This window comes from Megascapheus bottae, chromosome 1, assembly GCF_031878675.1.
Source record: "Megascapheus bottae isolate mThoBot1 chromosome 1, mThoBot2.hap1, whole genome shotgun sequence".
NCBI classification, from domain to species: Eukaryota; Metazoa; Chordata; class Mammalia; order Rodentia; family Geomyidae; genus Megascapheus; species Megascapheus bottae.
In genome coordinates this window covers 28023362-28044703 of record NC_143509.1, presented here as the reverse complement: position 1 = coordinate 28044703, position 21342 = coordinate 28023362, and the positions used below count along the sequence as shown (strand labels likewise).

The 21342-nt window shown below is 59.4% G+C and overlaps 1 protein-coding gene across 1 annotated transcript; it reads right to left on the bottom strand.

The window, feature by feature from the left end:
* Positions 1–9: 9 nt before the first annotated feature.
* On the bottom strand, positions 10–5069 carry Dus3l (dihydrouridine synthase 3 like). The gene is made up of 13 exons (XM_090340299.1): positions 4905–5069; positions 3997–4255; positions 2285–2794; positions 2113–2154; positions 1876–2028; positions 1669–1785; positions 1498–1563; positions 1301–1411; positions 990–1086; positions 808–883; positions 444–632; positions 231–359; positions 10–139 (listed from the first exon to the last, which is right to left on the bottom strand). The coding sequence occupies exons 1-13, from the start codon at positions 5000–5002 to the stop codon at positions 67–69; spliced, it is 1920 nt and encodes a 639-aa protein (XP_090196425.1). The 5' UTR covers positions 5003–5069; the 3' UTR covers positions 10–66.
* Between the last annotated feature and the right edge of the window lie 16273 nt (positions 5070–21342).

Genomic DNA, 21342 nt, shown 5'->3' with positions numbered 1-21342 from the left:
AGGCCAGAATTAAAAGAATAAAATTTATTGTCTTCTGCGTCTGCCCTGTCCCGATGGTGCGGGAGGCTATTTGTAGGCGTTGGCCTTGTGCTTCGGCAGGAAGACGAAGTTGGGTGGCACGGGGCCCAGCAGCATCTCGCTGTGGGAGAGCACACGGGCGGGGGGTGTCAGGCTAGCCTCCATGCCCCCTCCTGCCAGCCCCCTCCTCCTCCCCTCCTGTGGCTGCACACCTGATGCGGATCCAGTCGGCTGCCTGCTGGCTGGCCATGAGGGTCTCCAGATAGTCACGACCCATGTAATAGGGCGGCCGCTCGTTGATCTTCTGGGGCAGTCGCTCCAGCAGGCCCACGGGCACATACCTGCACAGGGCCACGTGACGTGCTGTGGCCTGCCATCCACCCCGCTGCCCGCCACCCGCCAGCCCGGCCCGGCCCGAGCCCCACCTGCACAGGAAGGAGAGCCATTCGAGCAGGAAGCGGCGTGTCTTCTCCACGCCCTGCGTGTCAGAGCCCCAGTGTTCCAGGCCATAGTGCGTGAAGTCCCGCAGGATGTCCAGGCGCTCCGAGGATGAGATGTCCCAGTGCCGCTGCTCCTTGATCTCGGTGAACAGCCAGGGCTTCAGCAGGGCGCCGCTGCGGGACAGGGGTTGGCTGACACCGAGTGCCACGCCACCCACGAGGCTCGGGCGGGCACGTGGGGTTTCCCCAAGGCACAGACTCATTTTGATTTGGGGTTTGTGGAGACCACGGCACACGTGGACCAACCCCCACCCCACCCCCACCCCGGAGCTCAGGTGGCTCAGCTCACCGGGCGATCATGACCCCTGCGACGCCCGTCTGCATGGCACGGTTGGCATCCTCGTAGGACAAGATGTCACCGTTTCCTGAAGGAACAGAGATGGGGTCACAGGAATGGCAGGCGGCAGCAGGCCAGGCCCAGCTGCGTGAGTGCCCCTGCAGGGACAGGGAGGTGGCACCAGGCGGACATACCAAACAGGGGCATCGGGCTGGCCACCTTGGCACACTGCTCAATGTACTGCCAGTCGGCCATCTTAGTGTAGCGCTGTTCCCGCGAGCGGCCATGGAGCTGGGGGCGAGGCGGTGCAGCAGGGACGGAAGCAAAGACAGAGGTGCAGAGAGAAGGGGGCAGGAGGGACGGGCTGAGAGGGGACCGGCAGGAGGGAGGGCAGGGAGGGAGGGCAGGGGCAGGCGGGGAGCAGGGGAGGAGAGATGCTGTTAGGAAGGGCGGCCAGGGACCCCCTCCCCAACCTGCAGGCCCGAGGCCGCACCCCAAGCCCCACCGTGACGAGCGAGACGCCCCAGTCCCGCAGCTCAGGCAGCAGCGAGTGTGCCAGGCTCACGCGCTCCTGGACGCCGGTGCGGATCTTCACGGTGAGTGGCACGTCCAGCACCTGCGGGGCAGGGGCAAGTGGCATGGGGCTGGCCGCGGGCAGGGGTGGGAGGATGAGGGCTGAGGATGCGAGCCTGGCGGGGCTACCTGGTTCATGCCACGGACGATCTGCTGGAACTTGGCTGAGCGGTTCATGAGTGCACAGCCACCACCCTGGGGAGACAAGAGAATGGTGAGCCCCCCACAATCTCACACATCTCCCCCAGCACCAGTCGGGTGGGAGCTCTCAGCATCGAAGGAAAACTGAGTCCTCACTACCTTCTTGTACACAAGGTCGATGGGGCAGCCCACGTTGATGTCCACGAAGTCCACATCCACGGTGCGGCTCAGGAGCTCGGCACATTTGGTCATGGTGTCGGGGAAGGCGCCCTCCACCTGTGGCGGAGGCAGAGGTGGGCACATTGACTGCAGATCCACCCTCACAGCCCACAGGGAACAGGGATGCGCCATGCGGGGGTGGCTGACCTGCACCCCAAAGATGTCCTCGCATGCGTGGCGCTTGAGCAGGGCCCACTCGGACATCTGGCCCTGCAGCAGGTTGGTGCACACAGCCATCTCCCCACACGTCACATCGGCGCCAAAGCGCTTGCACACGCGCCGGAAGGGCAGGTTCCCACACTGGGCAAGACAGGACATGTGGGCAATGGGACACAGGCTCCCGGGCAGCCCCCGGCCACCCCCCCCCTCGCAGCCACATCCTACCGTGGTGAGTGGCGCCAGGTACAGCTTGCCGCTAATGTCCAGCTGCAGGGGAAAGAGAGTGTGAGGCCCCGCCAAGCTCAGGCTCTCGGGCCCAGCCTCATTACCTCTGTGTCAACCCCAAACCCCAATCCCAATGCACCTCACTGGCCGGGAACCCCACAGGGAGCCGTACCCGCTTCTTCTCCCGGGGCCGCAGCCGGACTACATCCTCATCCGTCAGAGGCCCGCAGGTCCGCTCGGGGCTGCTGGGTGGGGTGCCGGCCCCCAGGCCCGCAGGATCTGGCTGAGCATCGCAGCTGTTGTTCTCCGGGGCGCTGGTGGCAGAGGTGATGGAGGGGGCAGGGGCAGGGGCAGGGTCCTGACTGAGCTGCAGCAAGGCCTGCTCGGCACGCTCAAAGCTGACCTTGCGCTTGCGCAGCTGCTGCTGCAGGGCCTTGTCCAGGCCGTTGCGCACGAGCTGGGCATACACCGTGCACGCCACGCCCTCCTCTCGCACCAGGTTCTGCCCCTCAGGCCCCAGGTGTGCACCAGCGAAGCGGCAGGTCACGCCATAGGGACAGCGGCCAAAGGTCTCAAAGAGCACACAGCGGGGACCCAGGTCAGCGGGTTTGGACTCCAAGTAGCGGGCCACGTCATGCAGGAAGCGACAGCGGTCACCATAGGAGCAGTGAGCAGCTGGGTCCTGGGGGGGGAGGGAGGTGATGGGACATAAAGGATGCCATGTGGAAACTCCACACCCTTTCCCCAACTGCTCAAAGAGGGGAATGAAAGCAATACAGATACCCTTGGTGATAAATCTGTCAAAGTACACTTAAGGGTTGGGAGGGTAGGGTTCAGTACCTGAGCACCTGCCTAGCAAGCTCAAAATATTTAGGCCCTTAGTTGGGAGCTGGTGGCTCATACCTGTCATCCTAGCTTCTCAGGAAGCTGAGATGTGAAGATCATGGTTCAAAGCAAGCCTGAGCAGGAAAGTCTGAGACTCTGATCTTCAATGTACTCAGAGGCTGGGAGCATGGCCCAGTGGTAGCATGCTCACCTAGCATGCACGAAGTCCTGGGTTCAATTCCCCAGAACCACATACACAGAAAAAGCTGGAAGTGGCGCTGTGGCTCAAGTGGCAGAACACTAGCCTTGAGCAAAAAAAAAAAAAGTGTCCAAAGACAGTGCTCAGGCCCTGAGTTCAAGCCCCAGGAATAGCAAAAAATATGTAAATAATATTAATAATAAAATAAAAAATTAAAATAAATAAACTACTCAGAAAAAACTAGAAATAACACTGTGGCTCAAGTGGGTAGAGCACTAGCCTTGAGCAAAAGCAACTCAGTGCCAGTGCCCAGGCCCTGAGTTCAAGCCCCAGGAATGGCATAAAAAAAAAAGTCTGAAGCATATTTCAAATGCTAGTATGCTTGCCTAGCAAACTCAAGGCACTTATCTGAAATCTAGAACCACTAAAAAATAAAAATAAAACATTTAACACACCTGCCACCTGCTCTCCCTGAAAACTAGCACTACGTAGAGAGTCTGTGTGGAGAGCTCATCATCACTCTTGTGATTCCTGGAACAGGAGGGGAACATACTAAAGCTGGGTATAGCAGTGTATGCCTGTAATCCCGGCTCTAGAGAAGCTAAGGCAGGAGAACCACAGGTTCCAGGCCAACCTCAGTTATCAAAGTCAGTCTCAACAACAACAAAAACATAAAACCCACACTACTGTACTGCATTTTACCATTTGTCTCTGCACTGCTGAGGCCAGCTACAAGAGGCTGATTTCCCATAAACCACAAACCTTCTGTACTTCTTGTAGAACAGGGAGATCACAGGACTGAGGGCAGACAGAGACTCAGGCTGCAGATGCCATGGGCTGGACCACAGGTCCATGCTCACCTGGATGAGGGCTGGGCAGAATCTGTCCTTGTCATACTGAGTGGGCTTCACGTGGGGCCGGGCCTTGTTCTGGCCACGGGCTCTCTTTTGGGACTCAGCTGTGGACTCCCCTTGCCCGTCCTCCAGTCGGATCTTCTTGGCCTCAGGCTCAGCCAAGTCGCTGCCATCCTCATGGTCTCCTGCCTCCCTTTCCTGGTGGACCTTCTCCTTCCCTTTGGCTTCCAGAAATCCGTGGAACTCTTCCTTAGTGGTTCGGTATCTGCCATCAGAGAGTGATTAAGATGGAGGGGCTTGTTCAGGGAGACCCTTTTCAGAGCACCAGAGAAAGGAGACTGAGAAACAGTGGGCTATCCTTAGAATCGGCCAACGCTCAGCCAGGGAACCCCAGAAGGCCAGGAGAAAGTTCTATTTTGTCCCTGGATCCCTGGGCTTCCCCCCGCCCCGCCCCTCCCCCCCACTGCCTGCCTACAGATTAACAGACATTAACAAGCCCCGCCCACAAAAGGGCAGGGAAAACTACAAAGCCCAGAATGCCCCGCGACAAAAGGCTTCAAACGCTGGTCCCCGCCAGAAACTACAACTGAAGGTGCTCGTGCGCGCGTCCTGTCCCGCGCAGGGACTACGGTTCCCAGCATCCACCACGCGCCTTGCCTAACACACCGCCCCCTCCCCCCAGCGTGCGCGCGTCCATCCCTCGTGCGTGTGACAGCCGCCAACGTGCACTGTCTCCGCGGCAGCCCGCGCGTCGCTCCGCGGACCGGGAACGGCGGGGACTGAGGGGCCGGCGGGCTTCGCAGTGCGGGCCGCTGCCACACCTCCCGGCATGCACTACTCGAGCCGCGCTACGGGTGCCGGGGAGACCACATAAGGCTTGCCCCCCCACACCCCTCCTTGCTCGGGAGACTCACTGAGCTTTAATGGGCGCCACTCCCCGTTCCGACGCGCTGACTCCCGAATCACCGTCGCCACCGCTGTCTGTTAAGGCCTCAGCCGCTCCCTCCGCCATCGAAGCGCTTCACGCCGGCTCTGTAGTGTGGCAGGAAGGCCTTCCGGGTCGCGTGTGGAGTCCCAGGCTGTTCGGAAGGAGTGCGCATGCCTACATTGCTCCAATGAACGCCACGGGAGGGCGTGACGTCACTGGGCGGGGACTTTGGAGGGGCGGGGCCTCGCATTGTATTTAAGCTCAAGGGGGAACCGGAAGTGTCCTAGCCTCCTCGGGGGCTCACCAACCAGTTACTTGTGTTCTGTGACTGCCTTGTAAAAATGTTCTGTTGTTCCTGCTGGGGCGGGGGAGTGGGGGGGCGGGGCTATGGTTCACAGCAACCTGTTTTACATTTTATAGTAGCTGGAAGCTTCCAGAAGCAAAGTAATGATGAGATGGAAACTGTCCGCTGAGTGGATCCGCACACATTGTGGACACGGATTGAAATTTCATGGCTCCCCATAAACATCCACAGTCATAGCAGGTTGACAAAAATTACTTTGTAATGTTTAAGGAGAGGGTAACACTGCCCTGGTTTGATTACTATGCTGTGTACAGGCATCACATCATCACACTGTACTTCATCAGTCCATACAATTGAAACAATTATTGCAAGGTGGCACACGCCTGTAATCCCAGCAAGCAGAATGTGAGTTCCAGGCTAGCATGGACTACAGAGCATTACCCTGTCCCACCCTTCCCCTCCAAAAAAAAAATCAAAATTATTTCTTAAAAATGTAAATTCCATGGTCCAGGAACATGGCCTAGTGGTAGAGTACTTGACTAGCATGCACGAAGCTCTGGGTTCCATTCCTCAGTACCATATACACAGAAAAAGCTGGAAGTAGTACAATGCTAGCCTTGAGAAAGCCCAAGGACAGTGCCCAAGCCCTGATTTCAAGCCCCAGGACTGACAAAAAAAAAAAAAAAAAGTAAATTTCAAGATAGGCACCAGTAGCTCACACCTGTAATCCTAGCTCAAGTGTTAGAATGCTAGCCTTGAGCTCAAAAGCTAGAGGGCGGGGCTGGGAATGTGGCTTAGTGTACAGTGCTTGCCTAGCATGCATGAAGTTGTGAGCTTGATTCCTCAGTACCACATTAGCAGAAAAAGCTGAAGTGGCACTGTGGCCCAAGTGGTGGAGTGCTAACCTTGAGCAAAAGAAGTTCAGGAACAGTGCCCACGCTCTGAGTTCAAGCCCCCAGGGCTGCGGGGGGTGGGGAGGAGCTAAGGGGAAGCACCCAAAGGAACAGTGCTGAGACCCTGGAATTTAAGCTCCAGGCCCTGGGGGTGGGGGGGTGGGGGTAGGGAGAGGGGAGAAAAGAAAAGGAAAGAAAGAAAGAAAAGAAAATGCCAGCTGAGTACTGGTGGGTCACAACTATAATCTTAGCTATTCAGGAAGCTGAGATCTGAGAATCATAGTTTGAAGTCAGCATAGGCAGGAAAGACTGAAACTTTTCTTCAAGGAACCACCAAAAAAGCTGGGAGTGGACCTATGGCTCAAATGGCAGAGTGATAGCCTGGAGCACAAAAGCTAAGGGGCAGCACCCAAGGCCTGGGTTCAAACCTCTGGACCAGTACACACTCACACACCCACAAATTCACTGATTCCAGTTCATCTGGGCCCACAAGTAACTAAAGCAAGAGAAAGTCTGGGCCTCCCAGCCTCCATTCTACATTTGTCTCTTTTATTTGGCATCTCTGTCCTCAAATTACCTTGGGTTCCAGGCAGGATAGAACCTATGTATAGCATATGTATGATAAGGGAGCAAAATTTCCCCCCAAGGACAGGGACAGCAGAGCCCGACAGAACAGGCCACCCCCAAATGACAACAACTACCTACAAAAGTAAGTTGCACCCTGAAATCCAGGAGGAATCCACTTTCCAAAATCAACCTACTCCCCTAGATTGACAGCAGCGATAACAAGTTCTCCAGAAACCCACACAGAATGAGAACTGAGATAACAATCAACCAAGCCAAGATGGCCTACACTGCTCAATCACTGCATGTGTCTCTACCCTGCCCAGTTCTTCGTTAAAGCATTAAACTCATGTCTGCACATCAAATACAGGCGAAGTGTTTCTTTTGACCCTTTCAGTGGTATGTTAAGGTGGTGCAATCCATCTCCTTTCCTTGTCCTTTACTGCCTCCAAACGCCCTCCACTCTGGCAATGCTGAGGTTTGTGTGTCTGGGCACACATGCACATACATGCACCTGTCCTGGTTCTTGAACTCAGGGCTTGAGTGCTATCCTTCATCTTTTTTACTCAAGGCTACCACAGTACCACTTGAGCCACAGCTCTACCAGCTCTACTACCAGCTTTTTTTTGGGGGGGAGGGGTCAGTCTTGGGGCTTGGACTCTGGCCTGGGCACTGTCCCTGAGCTTTTCAGCTCAAAGCTACTGCTCTATCCCTGGGCCTGGGCCTTGTCCCTGAGCTTTTTTTTGTTGGCCATGGGGCTTGAACTGAGGGTTGGCACTGTCCCTGTACTCTTTCACTCAAAGCTAGTGCTCTACCACTTTGAGCCACAGCTCCACTTCCAGGTTTCTGGTGGTTAAATAGAGATAAGAGTTTCAAGGACTTAGCCGGGTTTGGTGACTCATGCCTGTGATCCTAGCTATTCAGGAGGCTGAGATGTGCGGACCGAGGTTCAAGGCCAGCCTGGGCACTAAAGAATATGAGACTCTTATCTCCAATTAAGCACCAAGAAACCAGAAGTGGCGCTGTGACTCAAGGGATAGGGTGGTATCCTTAAGCTGAAGAGCTCAGGGACAATGCCCAGACTGAGAGTTCAAGCCCCATGGCAAAAGCCAGCCTGGGCAGGAAAGTCCTTGAAACTCTTTTTTTTTCCTCCGAGGGAAAATCCTGCAAGCAGCAGGCACAGCCTGTACAATGGAGCCACCCTGGTGTGTTGGAAGAGCAGTGAGAAGATCCAAAGAAGAGAAGCAGAGAGGGAAAGTCCTGCAGCGCAGGGTTTTGTGGGCCACACAGAGAGAGGCTTTGAGAGAGTTTTGATCTTGATAGAGATGAGAGCTATGGAGACTCCGGGAAGAGATGGTTGTTGTCGCTCACTGTTTGCCACAGTCCCCACAATGCTTTGCGGTCCTCCCTAGAGCTCCCTACTGTTGAAGTAAGCTTAATGTGCACAGGAAGCTGAGGACCTGGGCTGAGCTGGACTGAAATGCCAGCATCTCCACCTGCCAGCCGGGACAATCAGACATCCCGGTGTAACTTGTCCAGGTCCTTCTATGGACCTGACCAAAGTCTCTCCTTTAGAAGGTCTCCTTCAGAGAAGCTGTGAATAAATGTCAACAACTCTGTTTCCCCTGGGTAACGATGGGTGGGGGCCGTGCTCCATGAGAGACCTCATGTGTCACTCAAGGCAGGGCACCAGTGGCTCACACCTGAAATTCTAGCTACTCAGAAGGCAGAGTCCTATGGATTGAAGTTCAGAGCCAGTCCAAGTGGTAAAGTTCATGAGACGCTAATCTGCAAGTAAACCACCAAAGAGCCAGAAGTGGAGCTATGGCTCAAGTGGTAGAGCACCAACCTTGAGGGAAAAAAAAAAAGCAGCTGGGTTTGGGGCTCACATTTGTAATCCTAGTTACTCAGGAGGCTGAGACTCCAATTAACTGCTTAAAAAACTGGAAGTGGGGCCAGGAGTTTGGCCTAGTGGTAGAGTGCTTGCCTAGAATGCACGAGAAGACCTGGGCTTGATTCTTTGGTACCACATTCATAGAAAAGCTGAAGTGGTATTGTGGCCCAAGTGGTAGAGCACTAGCCTTGAAGAGAGAAAGACAGAGAAGAGAAAAGAGAAAAAAGAACAACAAAAAACCTAGACCAAGGGCCAGGGCATGGTGGCTCAAGTCTGTAACCCTATCTACTCAGGAGACTGAGAGCTGAGGATTGCAGTTCAAAGCCATCCGGGGCATTAAAGTCCGAGAAACTCTTATCTCCAATAAACTACCTGAATACCAGAAGTAGCACTGTGGCTCAAGTGATAGGGGAGTAGCCTTGAGCTAAAGAGCTCAGGGGCAGCGCCCAGGCCCAAAGTTCAAGTCCCACAACTGACAACAACAACAACAAAAACCTAGGCAAAGGAAAGAGGAGGAAGACAGAGGAGGAAATTGAGTTTGGGAGAGGGCAGAGGTCTGCCTCAGGCCTAGGAGGCTTCCAGAACTTTTCAGTACCCCGGCAATTTTTCCTTTACCCCAGCTCACCATCGCCCCCTGCAGGAAAAACGTAGAAGCAAACATTTGAACTTCACCTCCGAGTCCTGCGCCCCTCTCCCCTTCCTCCTGGGCTGTGCCAGGCATCAGCATCTCTGCCCAGCTTTCTCCATTTCTCCCAATGGCCATTCAGTCCCTGTGCCCCTCTTTGTTTACCTACAGAGCTTCAAGTTCACTTCCTTTCCTTCCTTCCTTCCTTCCTTCCCTCCATGGTCACTGCCCCTTCCAGACCCCATTCTCCCATCTACCCCAACACCCAACACCACAGGGCTCACTGCTGCCTTTACCCCAGCCTGGAAGCTTCAAACTCACTTCCAACTTCCTATTCATACATCCCTACTCCTGGCCTTGGCACGTATTCTGTTCCCTCTCTTGATAACCCTGTTCCCTGCTCCCAGTAGCCTCCTTCCTTGCGCATTCCACCATCCCCATGGCAAATCCCCCCTTTCTAACTGAGGGTGGGCCTGCTCTCCTACTCTGGGTTCTGGGGCTGGCTGGGCCATAACTTCGTCTTCGCCATTGGACAGTGAGCTGAGAGCGAGTAAGAACTGAGTTTGCCTTGGCTACTGTGTCCCTAGCTCCCCTCTTCCAGGCCTGACAGATGGATCAGTCACCGCATCTTGTGCTGGCTGAGGAAACCAAAGCATGGCGGCAAGAACCTGCCCAAGGGTCTCACCTTACTTAAGGCTGTCCCAGGAACCCCAGTGGGTGATTCATGTCCCTGGAGAGTGTAGTCTGGGCCTGCAAGAGGAACCCCCACTCACCCCAGGACCACATGGCTGCCCCTGCCTCATCCCTGGCCCTCCTTTTGTTCTGACTTCCTTTCCTTTCCTTGTGCAATCCTGGGCCTGGGACTCGGAGCCTGAGCAATGTTCCTGAGCCTCTTTATCTTCAAGAGAAAGTGTTTTACCACTTGAGCCACAGCGCCACTTCCAGGCTTTTCTGATTAGTTTATCGGAGATAAGAATCTCATGGACTTTCCTTTCCCGCTGGCTTCGAACCGGGATCCTCTCAGATCTCAGCCTCCTGGTTAGCCTGGATGGCAGGTGTGCGTGACCCACGGGCGATCGGCCTCATTCATTCATTTCTATAGTTGCCTTCCTTTTCCTTGGCATCTCTCTCCCCCTTCCCCTTCTCCTGTCCTCACTCCCTGCCGGCCTGACCCCTCCGTCCCCCCTCCTACATGGGCTCCTCAGGTAGACCCCCCTCGGTGGCCCCTCTTCCTGTGATTCCACCTCCCCGTGCCCCCCTCCCTGCCCTCTCAGCCGGGCAGCAGCCAGGCAGGTGCAGTCCGGGCTCGGTGCCCGGGGGGGGGCCGCCGCTGCCACCCCGGATTTGGGGCTGCGGCTTCGTTATCTGCGGCTGCAGCTGCGCCTTATCTGCTGGCTCGGGGACGCGAGGCCGGGGCCAAGGACGCCAGACGGCAAGGGGCCGACGGTGGTGGCGGTGACCGCGGCAGCGGGGGGCCTGGGGCGGGGCCGGCGTGCGCGTGCGCGGGGGGGCGGGGCCGGGCGCGCGTGTGCCCGGGCCTGTGCGCGTGCGCGCGGAGCACGGAGGCAGACGTGCGCGTACCCCGAGTGTGAACTTGGCGGCCACCGATGCGGAGACTGCGGGCGCGCGCAGGGGTGACAGTGGAGCGATCCGGGGCTTGACGCCCTCGGCGCCCTCGCTGTGCACCCGTGCGCCCGGGGCGCACGTGTGTGCGCGCGCACCCATATCCCCGTGCGCGCGCCCCTGTGCGCGCGCCCCTCCCCGTGCTCGCGCCTCGGTGTGCGCATGCCCTGTCAAGCCCTACAGCACTGAACACCGCCTCGCGCCGCGGCGCAGGTGCGAGCGCACACCGCCCCCTTCCCGCTAACCCAGCCCCTCGCGGATGGCCACGCTCAGCCCTGCCGGCCACGCCCACTCGCGGTTACCCCCCCTCCTGCCCCCGCTCCGGGGTCCCGCTCGCCCCGCCCCCTGCCCAGGTGGCCGTCCTTGATGGGTTTACCACCTTGCTGACCCAAGATCCCCCAGGGACGGAGCCTCGACCTGCGACCCCAGGCTGTAAATGGCCCTGCAGGGACCGCCACCAGCCCTGGTTTTACCATCTACGCTTGGACCGGCGGCTCCTTCCGGCCCCCCGCTCTCCCCGCCCCCCGGGCCTTCAGAGCCCCGTCCCAGCCCGGCCGCCGCCGCCTCCTCCTCCGCCTCGGGATCCTGGGCCCTGCTCTGGCCCAATCTGACCCCTCGACGGCCCCCACCCAGACTGTGGCCTCTGCTCGCTGCCTGGGGGTGACAGTGACATTCTGGGCTCCACAGTGGAGATGGCTGCTGGGGGGAGAGGGGCTCTCCGGTCCTCAGCACCCCTGAGCTGGGCACCGAACAGGCGGTGGTGGCCCATTGCGCAGGGGGAAAATGAGGCTGGGTAGCTGCGTTGCCTGCACCCAGAGCCGCGGGTAGAGGTAGGTGGCTGACGCTCAGGGTCACTCAGCCATGAGGACTAAGTTGCATGCGCAGCCACCTCCATCCCTGCAGGACTGGTCCCTGGGGGTCCCGCGGTGCAGCCCCAGGGCCCCGGACCTGGACCAACTCCGAATACTAAGATGGAAACTTCTCCACCAGCCAAGTCCAAGCCCTGGCCAGCGGCCACTGGCCTCCTAGAGCCTGGGACTGGGTCTCCACCCTAGAACAGAACGCTCCCCTTGGGAGCAGTGGCCTCCCGGAGAGGGCAGGCACCAGACCCCTGGTGGGACAGCAGAGGCAGAATGCTTTAAACCCATCTAGTTCCACATGGGATATTTTTCTTCGCTGTGTGACCCCGGGCCCCCCACTTGACCTCTCTGATTTGGTTCCACAGTCACCAAGTGGGTGCAGAGTAGCCTGGTGTGTGTGTAGGGGGGGGTGTCCGTTTCCAGGAGCAGCCTGAGGAGACATCTGAGTGGAACTAATTTAGATGCAAACATCAGGGAGGACAGACCGTCTGGCTTGGGGTGCCTGGGTTCCAGCCGTCTCTGCCAGGACCCAACCCTGCCCCCAACTTCACCCTGGCACCAGCAAGTTCTAACAGATTCAAACGGTCACTTATGGGGGAGTGGTCTTGTGTCTCCTGGTGCCTCAGTTACCCCACATCTAAACTTTGGGGCTGCTGTGTGGAGTTGAAAGGTTCGAAGCTCCTGACAGGCACAGACACCTCTGCCTGGTATCGCCCAGGGGCGAAAGTTTGGGTCAGAGAAGTTTAAAAATAAAGCATTGAAAATAGCTGTTCCCTGCATACTGTACCCCCAGTCCCTGCCCTCCCAAACAGTGGGGCTCAGACTCCGTCTCTGAAGGGGGTGCATTCTCAGGGCTGTCTGGCCTTCGTGGAGGGTTCCCCCCCTAGTTCCCGGTAGGCCTGGGCCCCATGCCTAGCTGGGGAGGGGTGGAAGGTTCTAGAAGGGGAGGTGTGTCTGCTTGCGCCCCAGTTCCCAGCTGTGGTGTGAGTCAGCTGGTGTGACAGGGTGTCTGTCACCGCCTGTCTAGGGGGTGACATGGTGTGTGGGTGACTGGGGGTAGAGCGAACTTGTGTTTCTGGTGTGACCACATGGCACAAGTTCCCTGAATGTGCCGGAGTCTCCTCTGCAGTCCCTAAATGGGGTCACAGAGGGGGAGGAGGGTGGGTCTCGTGTCCCCACCTCTGTCCTTGTCTCACCCTCCACCTTGGCCCCACCTCCAGTCCCTTCAGAGGAAGAGCCCAGAGTCTTTCAAGTCACCGTTGCTAGGGCAACCGTTTTACGAGCGTCCACATGGTGGGCACATGTGTCTGTCCTGCACCCCGTGTGTCTGCCTGCCCCACCCCCACGGCCCCAGTCTTGGCAGGCGGGGCTCAGGCGCTGTGGGGTGAGCAGAGGCGGCCCAAGGGCTGCCGGTGACAGGTTAATGGCAGCCAGCTGCATGTGTGTGTGCTTGACACGGAGTGGCTGGGAATGCACACCGGCCCAGGGTGACCAGTGACATTTGTATTTGTGTGCAAGCCCAGTGGATTTCAGCCTGGCAGTGGCCATGAGAATGTCTAAAGCCACACTGGGAACACTGTGTGTGTGTGTGTGTGTGTGTGTGTGTGTGCATGCACACCCATAAAGAACCCAGAGACTAGCTGACAAGTGTGTGATCACACGCTCCTGTCCAGCAAAGCAAGCCATGTGTGCGAGGGGGCTTGTGTAGTGTGCAGTCTGGGCATGTAGCATGTCGGGTTGTGTGCAGGTGTGAGTGAGCGTGTGGCTGGCGGTGAAGTCACTTCAGCCTGTGTGACTCTCAGTATCTGATTGTGCTGGGGATAGGACAGGTGGAACCTCACTGGCACAAAGATATGGGGTTCCCTTGCCTCACAATAGCTTGCCACTCCCTCTCACCAGGTCAGGCCTGCCTGTTAGTTGGGTTGAGGGCCTGGAAGGAGGCATCTGGGGACACTAGCATTGGATAGCATGTAGTCAGGGCTCTGCGCATCGAGTAAACCTACAATCCCTGTGGACCTAGTCATCAGACTCTGTGGGGAAACTGAGGCATGTTCCTTCTCAACTAGCACCAGCAGCAGCCCACTCAGGAGCTGCTGCTTCTCTGACCCACCCTCATTTGCACGGCCTCCCATCCCCAAAACTGTCAAACATACATTTCCTCCCACAGCCTGGACAGACATAACACAAGGTGTGTAAGGTGCTTGGGGGGTGTGTGTGGAAGGTAGGTGGTTTAGGGGTGCTCCTGGAAATACGTATCTACCACAGGAACGCCCCCCAAACTGCTGTGCCCCGAGAGATGTTAAATGGTCTGGGATGAACTGAGAAATCAAAGGACCCCCCCCCAAAACCAGGCCTTAGGGGAAACCAGAACACCAGGCCCTCAAAGCAGGGGCGGGGCCTACACTCGGAGGGGCGGGGCCCCAGTGGGGCTTTAAAGAACCAGCTCGGGGGCGGGGCTTGGGAATATCAGATCACGCCCATTCGACAAGCCCCGCCCCTTGGCGGTGGAGAACCGCCAGAGGGCGCTGTGGGGCCGCGCGCCCCTTGGGCAAGGGGCGCAGCGGGTTTGGCTGCCGAATGGATAGGGAATGGATAGGGTCCTGGTGCCCGGGAGGGGGCGCCTGCGGGATCCCTGAAGGGACGAGGAACCCCAACTGGGCTCTGGAGCCGGAGTGGGGGAAGCGGCTGCTGTTAGGGGGCGCTGTGGCCAGCGGCAACGTCGTCTGTTTTAGGGTTCCGCGTGCTTGGGGGGCCACTCAGTTCCTGGGATGTTTCCTCGGGCAAAGGCTCCTTCAGCGTCCTGGGGAAGTGACCTGGGGCTGGGGGGACCTCAGTCCTTCCGGGGGTGAGGACGTGGTGCCAGGGATGGAGGGGCGTCTCGGGCTCTGAATTCGAATACGATTCCCAGAAGGGCGTGGAAGCAGCTGTTTTGGGGCGCTGCTGCTCTGGGGGCTTCCCCTGTAGGTCTGTCTTGGGTACCTAGGACGGCACGGGGGTGCAGTAGTCAGATTCTCGGAGGGCTGCGCCGGGTAGCAGGGGCAGCGGCGTCGGGGGCGGCACTCGGAGAGGGGGCGCCGTCGGGGACCCTGGCCGGGGGCCGGTGGCCGTCTACGGGGACCTCGGAGGCGGCCACCTGCGCTCCCCGCGGCCCGGGGCGGGGAGGGGCGGGGCGGCTCCCGGCCCGGGAAGGACGCGCCCCGCCCCGGTCCCGCCCCCGGCCCGCCCCCGGCCTCGCCGACCGAGCCGTCCGCGGCGGGAGCGGTGGGAGAGCGCGCCGTGGAGCCGCTCCGAGCGCCCGGGTCCCGATCGCTGCCACCGGCCCGTGCCGCCGTCCGTGCGCCCCGCGCGCCCCGCGTCCTCCCGAGCCCCACGCCGTCCAGGGCGTCCTCAGCCCCACGCCGGCCCGGGATGGCCGCAGCCCGCCGCTAGCGAGCCCGGGGGGGCCTCATGGGCCGGGCCGCGCCGCGCACCCCCCGTGGCCGCCTCCTCCGGCCCGGGCCCCCCCGGGCTCCGCGGGCCCAGGCGGCCCGAATGGCGGGCGCAGCGGCAGGGCCAGGGGACGGGTAGCCCCGAGCAGGTAAGCCGGGCCCAGCAGGGGGACCTGCGCTGTGTGTGTGTGTGTGTGTGTGTGTGTGGCCGCGCCCCGCGCCCCGCCGGGGGTCCCGCCGGCACCGGCAGCTCGTCCAGGGTTAGGGATCCGGACGACAGGTTGGCACAGGGGACGCAGGGGAGGCCGGCAAGCCAGGCGCCCCCCGCCAGCCCCGGGTGGCCCGGCCCGACGGGGCGGTCGCGCTCCGCCCCCCCCCCCCCGGAGAACACCCCCCCCGCCGCCCCGTGGCCGCAGAGCCCCCTCCCCGGCCTCCGAGACGCCCCCCGTGCCCGGCGGTCCCCAGCGGGCCGTGGCGGGGGCTCGGGGACCCCGGCCGACCCCGGCGGGGTGCCGTCGCGGCCCAGTCGCGCGCGTTGGTAAACATCTGTCAGCCGCGCGCTCCGCTCCGCTCGGGCCGCCCGGCTCTGCGCGGCGCCGCCGCGGGGACACCGCGTCCTCGGCGGGGCCCGGCCGAGGCCGCTGCGCGCGCCGCCGCCAGAGGGCGACGGAAGCCCCGCGGGCCCCGCGCCGCCGCCCGCCTCGCCCAGGTGCGGGCTGGGGCTCGGGTCCGGGCCCCGGGGGACGGGGGCCGGGGACGCGGGAGGGGGCGCGGGGCGCGGGCACGTGGGGTCCCGGGGGCCGCGGCGGCCCTCCCTCCCCGCCGCCCGCCCGGCTTCGCCGTCTGGGTTCCGCCGCGTCCTTTGTCTCCCGGTGCCGCGGGCTGGGGACGCGCCGCCCGGGCCGGACGGGCCGGGGCGTGGTCGGCGGGACCCGGCCCCGGGTGACCCCTCGCCTTTCATCCCAGCGAGACCGAGGCCCCGGCGCCTGCCCTCCCCGCCCCCGGCCCCTCGCACGGAGCCTGCGAGACTCAAGCGCCCCCCTCCCCGCCCCGTTTTCCCCTCAAAGCCACCGGCTCAAAGCCACCGGCCGCGTTCCTCCCTCGGGGCCTGGCGATCCGCGGCTCCGCCGGCCGGCAAGGAACAAGCAGGACATTGTTTGGACATCTATTTGCTTTTTCAAATTTATATTTTTGGAGCATCCCGGTGGAGTTGGCCCGTTGTCACGGCATTCTCCTTCCAGGCAGACAGCCTCGCACCCACGAACACAGGGCTGCTGGACCCCCCAAGTCAGAGCCGGGGCCCTACCTCCGTGTAGGGTTCCCAGGGGACACTCGGTGGAGGAAGGGGCATTGGCTCTGGGGCTGTCATGGCTGAGTAAGAGTTGGCTAAGTCGTAAAGGAGAGGATCTGGGCAGGTGTGGCCAGTGAGGAGGGTAGTTTGGGAATATTCAAGGGCACTCTGGGGAGTGGGAGGTTGGCAGAGGAGGAAGAGAAAGTTGGGGTACTGGAGGAGGGACCTCTGGATACAGAGGTGGGGATGCATAGGGGGTGAGGTGGCTACTGAGATGTCTCAGCACCCCAGCCCACCTGGCTTGTCCCCATTTTGCAGCAGAAATAAGCTTGGGCAAGGGCTGGACCTCCGGTGAGGGGACAGCTCAGGGCCAGGATGGGACAAGGTGACCAGGGGACCCTACCCCCAAACTAGCACGTAAGGGGGGTCTGAATCCAGAGTGAGTTGCCTGGGTGCTTTTCTATAAGGAATGTTCCAGAAGGGTCCCACGGAGAGGCTAACGGATTGCAGACGCCTTCATGTTTAAACCAAATGAAATCAGACTTTGAAGGAGGCCTGGAAGAAGTCTGACAGGAGTTCCAGCTCGCAGCATGCCCACCCCCCCCATATGTCCCACAAGGAGAAACGGAGGCACACAGGCAGGATGCCATTCAGGCCTCAATAAGCTCAATGCCTGGACCCCAGACCAGAATTTGAACGTGGGTACCTGAGGGGAGGTGCCTCAGTCCCATCGTGCAGACCAGGCAAGGAGGAGGCAGTTTGGAGTCTTCCCTGGCTCCTGCCTCATTTTCCCCTTTCCCCAGGTACTGGGGGCACCCCCATGAGCCACCCACCAGGCCCAGAGCCAGTGGCTCAGCGCCAGGACTCATTAAGCTGACCCTGTCACTCTGCCCGCCTGCTGGCCAGGCCCGGAGCCAAGCCCGGCCACCCCGTGTGGTCAACGTGGGAATTTTACAGGCCAACTGTGGAGGCGGGCAGCCCAGCCTCGCCAGATTCGCCAACCTGGGTGGCAGCTGCAGGGAAGGAAGGCTCCAGTCCAGGTGCAGTGCTAGTTCCAGGCCACGGTGCCTACGATCCCTCTCCGGGGACACCTTCCCCGCTTGCCCTTGGGGCCACTCTGGAGCCATCTCGGCTGGCATTGTCCTGCTGTCTCTCTTTTTTGTTGTTTTTGGTTTGGCATGGCTGGCCCTGGCATTCACCTGGTGCTTTCCCTAAGAGTCAGGAGCAGACTGTGGGCTGGCACCCCGGCTCTCTGCCATCGGTCCCTTCCCTTGCTGTTTCTGCCGTGCTGTGTGTCTTTGAAGGAGCAGCGTGCCTCTCTGGGCATCTGCGGAGCAGTGGGCTCTTTTGCTTCTCTTCCATGGGACCTGACACAGCTGGCTGCCGCCTGGGCACTGTGGAGAAGCCTACCCCGAGCATTATCACTGGCTCGGTGGCTGTGAGCCATCCTGTCCCTTCCCTGTGCCTCTATTTCCCAGTGGGCATCGGTGTGAATTAACACCCCATGCTCACATCCTGACACACTTATCTAGGAACAAGTCACTTCCCTTCATGGCCTCAGTTTCCCATATCTTGCTACAGCCAGTATCTACAAAGGCCCGGGGTATCCCCAAACCTCCCCTCCTCAGATGCCCAGCCCTCAATTTCACATGGGCAAAGACCAGATTCTCAGGGAGCTGGGGCAGTGATGCTGGGCTCCCTGCCCCTGTCAGGAGAGGGAGGGTGGGCCGAGGGCGTCCATGTAGCCCTCCCAGACAGCAGCCCCCCCCCCCCGGCCTGCACACTGCATCAGAACCAGCTGTGAGAGCCACATGTTCCTGGTTTGCCTCCAGATGTGTGTGGCAGGCTAGGCTGCCCCAGACGCCCGGCTGTTTCCCCAGCATGGCGGGGCCTTCCCGGGGAGGGGCCACATTTTCTGCGGGCTAGAGAACCCTGGTCTCCTCTGGCAGAGTTGTGGCGTCTGTTTCCAGTGGCCCCTGCCCCTTAAGCCTCAGTTTCCCCACTAGCAGAACTCTCAGAAACCCCACAGGCTATGTGAGACACAGCTGAACAAGCTGCCCTAGCATCAGGACCAGCTCCCCAGGCTGTCAGCATCTGTGGGGAAACTGAGGCACCCGTGCTTGAGCCTTTCCCAGCAGCTCCAGGATCTCCCAGAATGAAACTAACCTCCACATGAAGGAAGGGGATTCTAGGCTGACCATGCCCACATAGGGAAACTGAGGCTGGGACTGGGAGGGGTGCAGCTAGAGATGTGCGCCCCCCCTAGCCCTGGGGTGACTGCAGCTCTCCTCTAAATCCCTCCTGTGGCTCTCTTAGGGCTCCTATTGAACATAGGGAAACTGAGTCATGGGAGCAGAAGAGCTTGCGGAGTTCCCCACTGGAACAGCACAGGCGGGATTGCTGCTAGTGTCTGCCTCTGGAAACCAAAGTCTCCAGAGGACTCTAGAAATTTCTTCCCAGAGAATACACATGGACCCGGGCTGGCAGGCTGAGGGCTGCTAGCTGAGAAACAGGTTTCCTTGGTGCTGGTGCTGTAGGAGCTGGGGCTTGGATGGATGAACAGGAGTTTTCTCAGTGGAGCAGGATTCCAATTCTGGCTTTTTTCAAGATTAGAGGAGGTGAAGGGGGCTTCTTGGGCCCTGCTCGCTGTCTTCTTGCTCTCTTGTCTGGAAGCAAATGTAAATGGAGCGCAAGCCTTCCCAAGGCCAGGAGTTCAGTCCGAAAGGTTCCTGACACCCCTGCCCCCCCAACCGGGGCAGGCCTGGTCGTCAGAGCCCCAGGGCCTGCCGTACTGTTTTCTGGCTCGCATGCTTTTGCCCTGACTGCCTATCCATGGCTTTGGGCCTCAGTTTCTCCTCTCTCCTGGCCTCAGCTCGCAGGGATCTTCACTGCAGGTGTGGAGGGGGACAGCTCCGGGTCTCCTCTCTGTACTCAGGCTGCTGTAGCCGCAGCCACAGGCGGGTGGGGAACTGGGCCCCAGCCTGGAGGACACAGCCCCACATCGCACACGCCCAGCCCCCCTCCCGGGACCTGGCCACACCTGTGCCACCCCCTACGTCACCACTGCGGGTGGGGTCTGTGCCAGGGACAAACCAGTTGGGTGACCCCCGAACAGAAAGGCCATTGTTAGCCAGGCCTATCAGCCGTCCTGGGCCCCTCGGCCCCTGCTGGCTGTCCCTCTAGAGTTCAGGGAGGGGGGTCCGCTCCCAAGGTCCCCCAGCAATCCTGGGGGTCAGCCTGGCTCTCTCTCCGAGGCCCTGGGCAGACACAGAACCTGGGGCTTGTTGCAGCACAGTGGGGAAACTGAGGCACACTGCTCCAAGCAGGGAGCTGGGGAGGAACCAGAGAGGTCTAGGGTTCCCTGCCCGGCCTAATGGGGTGACACAGAAAAGACTTCCTCCGTGCTAAGTCTGGGCAGAACATGGGTGCTCACTGTGGGCAAAGCAGCTGGATGTGGGCACCAAGCAAGCACAGGGGCCTTTTCACTGCCCTTCCATCGTGCCAGCCTCTGTCTTGCCCCAAGACCTTTGCATATACTCTTACCCCTCTGACTGCCCGGTGTCTGTCCTCATAACTGTCCTGAGTGTGCATGTGACACACTTGTTTGTGTTTGTGTCAGTCCTGGCACTCTACCACTTTAGCCATAACTCCACTTGCAGCCTTTGTTGATGATTAATTGGAGACCAGAATCCCACAGACTTGCCTGCCCTGGTGGCTTCAACGTCCACCCCCTGAGTAGGTAGAATTGCAGGCGTAAGCCACCAGGCTTGGCAGTTGTGATACTTTTTGACACTTTTTAAGCGTTGCTGCCTCCCCGTCCTGGGGTATGTCATCCGGGCCTGGCATGTCCCAGAGGCTCAGAACGCTGGGTGGGTGAGGGCTTGCCGTGAACACGTGCACGGAGAAGGCAAGACAGAATGCGTGGCCTGCACACACTTCAGTGCTTAACACACAAGATGCCTTTACTAGAGGCACCAAAGTCCGGCTGGCGCTCCAATAAGGCATCTGAGCCACTCTACCAGCTTCTCTGTCTGCATTCAGCAGGGGTCTAAGAATTTCATGTCCAGTGCTGAAGGCATCTAATAAGGCCCAGGAAGCCTTCCTGCCTGGAGGCCAGGGAGCTCGCTCAGTCCCCTTCCTGTGCCTGCGACGTGGCTCAGTGGGGAGGCATGGCCTCCACCCCCAAGCAGACCTAGCTCGTGGTGACCAATGCCTGTAATCATCGCTACTTTGGAGGCAGAGATCTGAGGATTAAGGGTTGAAGCCATGCCAGATAGGAAAGTCTGAGACTCTCCAGTGAACCACTCAGCCAGAAGCGGCTCTATGGCTCAAAGTGATAGAGCACTAGCCTTAAGCAAAACTGCCCAGACAGCACCCGGGCCCAGGCCCTGAGTTTAAGTCTCAGGACGGACCAAAAAAAAAAAAAAAAAGAAAAACCAATAAGTAAAACAAAATACTATAAATGGTAATCAAGTAATAATCAACACTAACAGTAGTAGCAACCATACTTCCAAATACTACCAATACCAGCAAGCTTCTACCCCTGCAGTGCCTCAGTTTCCTCAGCTGTCACTTGGAGGTTCAAGAGCCTCCTCCAGGCTCAGCAGCAGGCCTGGCACACAGCAAGTGTCTGGAACGTGCATCCTGTTACTGATTGGTGGCTGTGGCCACCGTGCCAGGTGCAACCACAGGGGGCTGATGGGGGGGGGAGCCTATGCAAATGACATGTAAATGACATGTAAATCATGTGGTAATGATTAGTGGGCATCCACCATTCATCACACTCTATGCAATGCCTCACTTGGGGAGCAGTGGGGTTAGGTGAGGTTGCACCTCCATTACAAAGCATCCACTGTGTGCAGAATGCAGGACTGCCATCATGCAGTGTCCCCCTAAGGGGGGACACCCAGCGTTTTGTGAGGGGAAGGGGAGGCCAGGGAGA

Bases quoted from the DNA above. Each gene is read 5' to 3' on its own strand.
- Dus3l (XM_090340299.1), bottom strand. From the start codon at position 5,002: ATGGCGGAGGGAGCGGCTGAGGCCTTAACAGACAGCGGTGGCGACGGT. The intron at 2,155-2,284 runs GTACGGCTCCCT...TTTCCCCTGCAG, and splicing joins GGCCCCGGGAGAAGAAGCGG to CTGGACATTAGCGGCAAGCT. The intron at 633-807 runs GTGAGCTGAGCC...CCTGTCCCGCAG, and splicing joins GCAGGGGTCATGATCGCCCG to CGGCGCCCTGCTGAAGCCCT.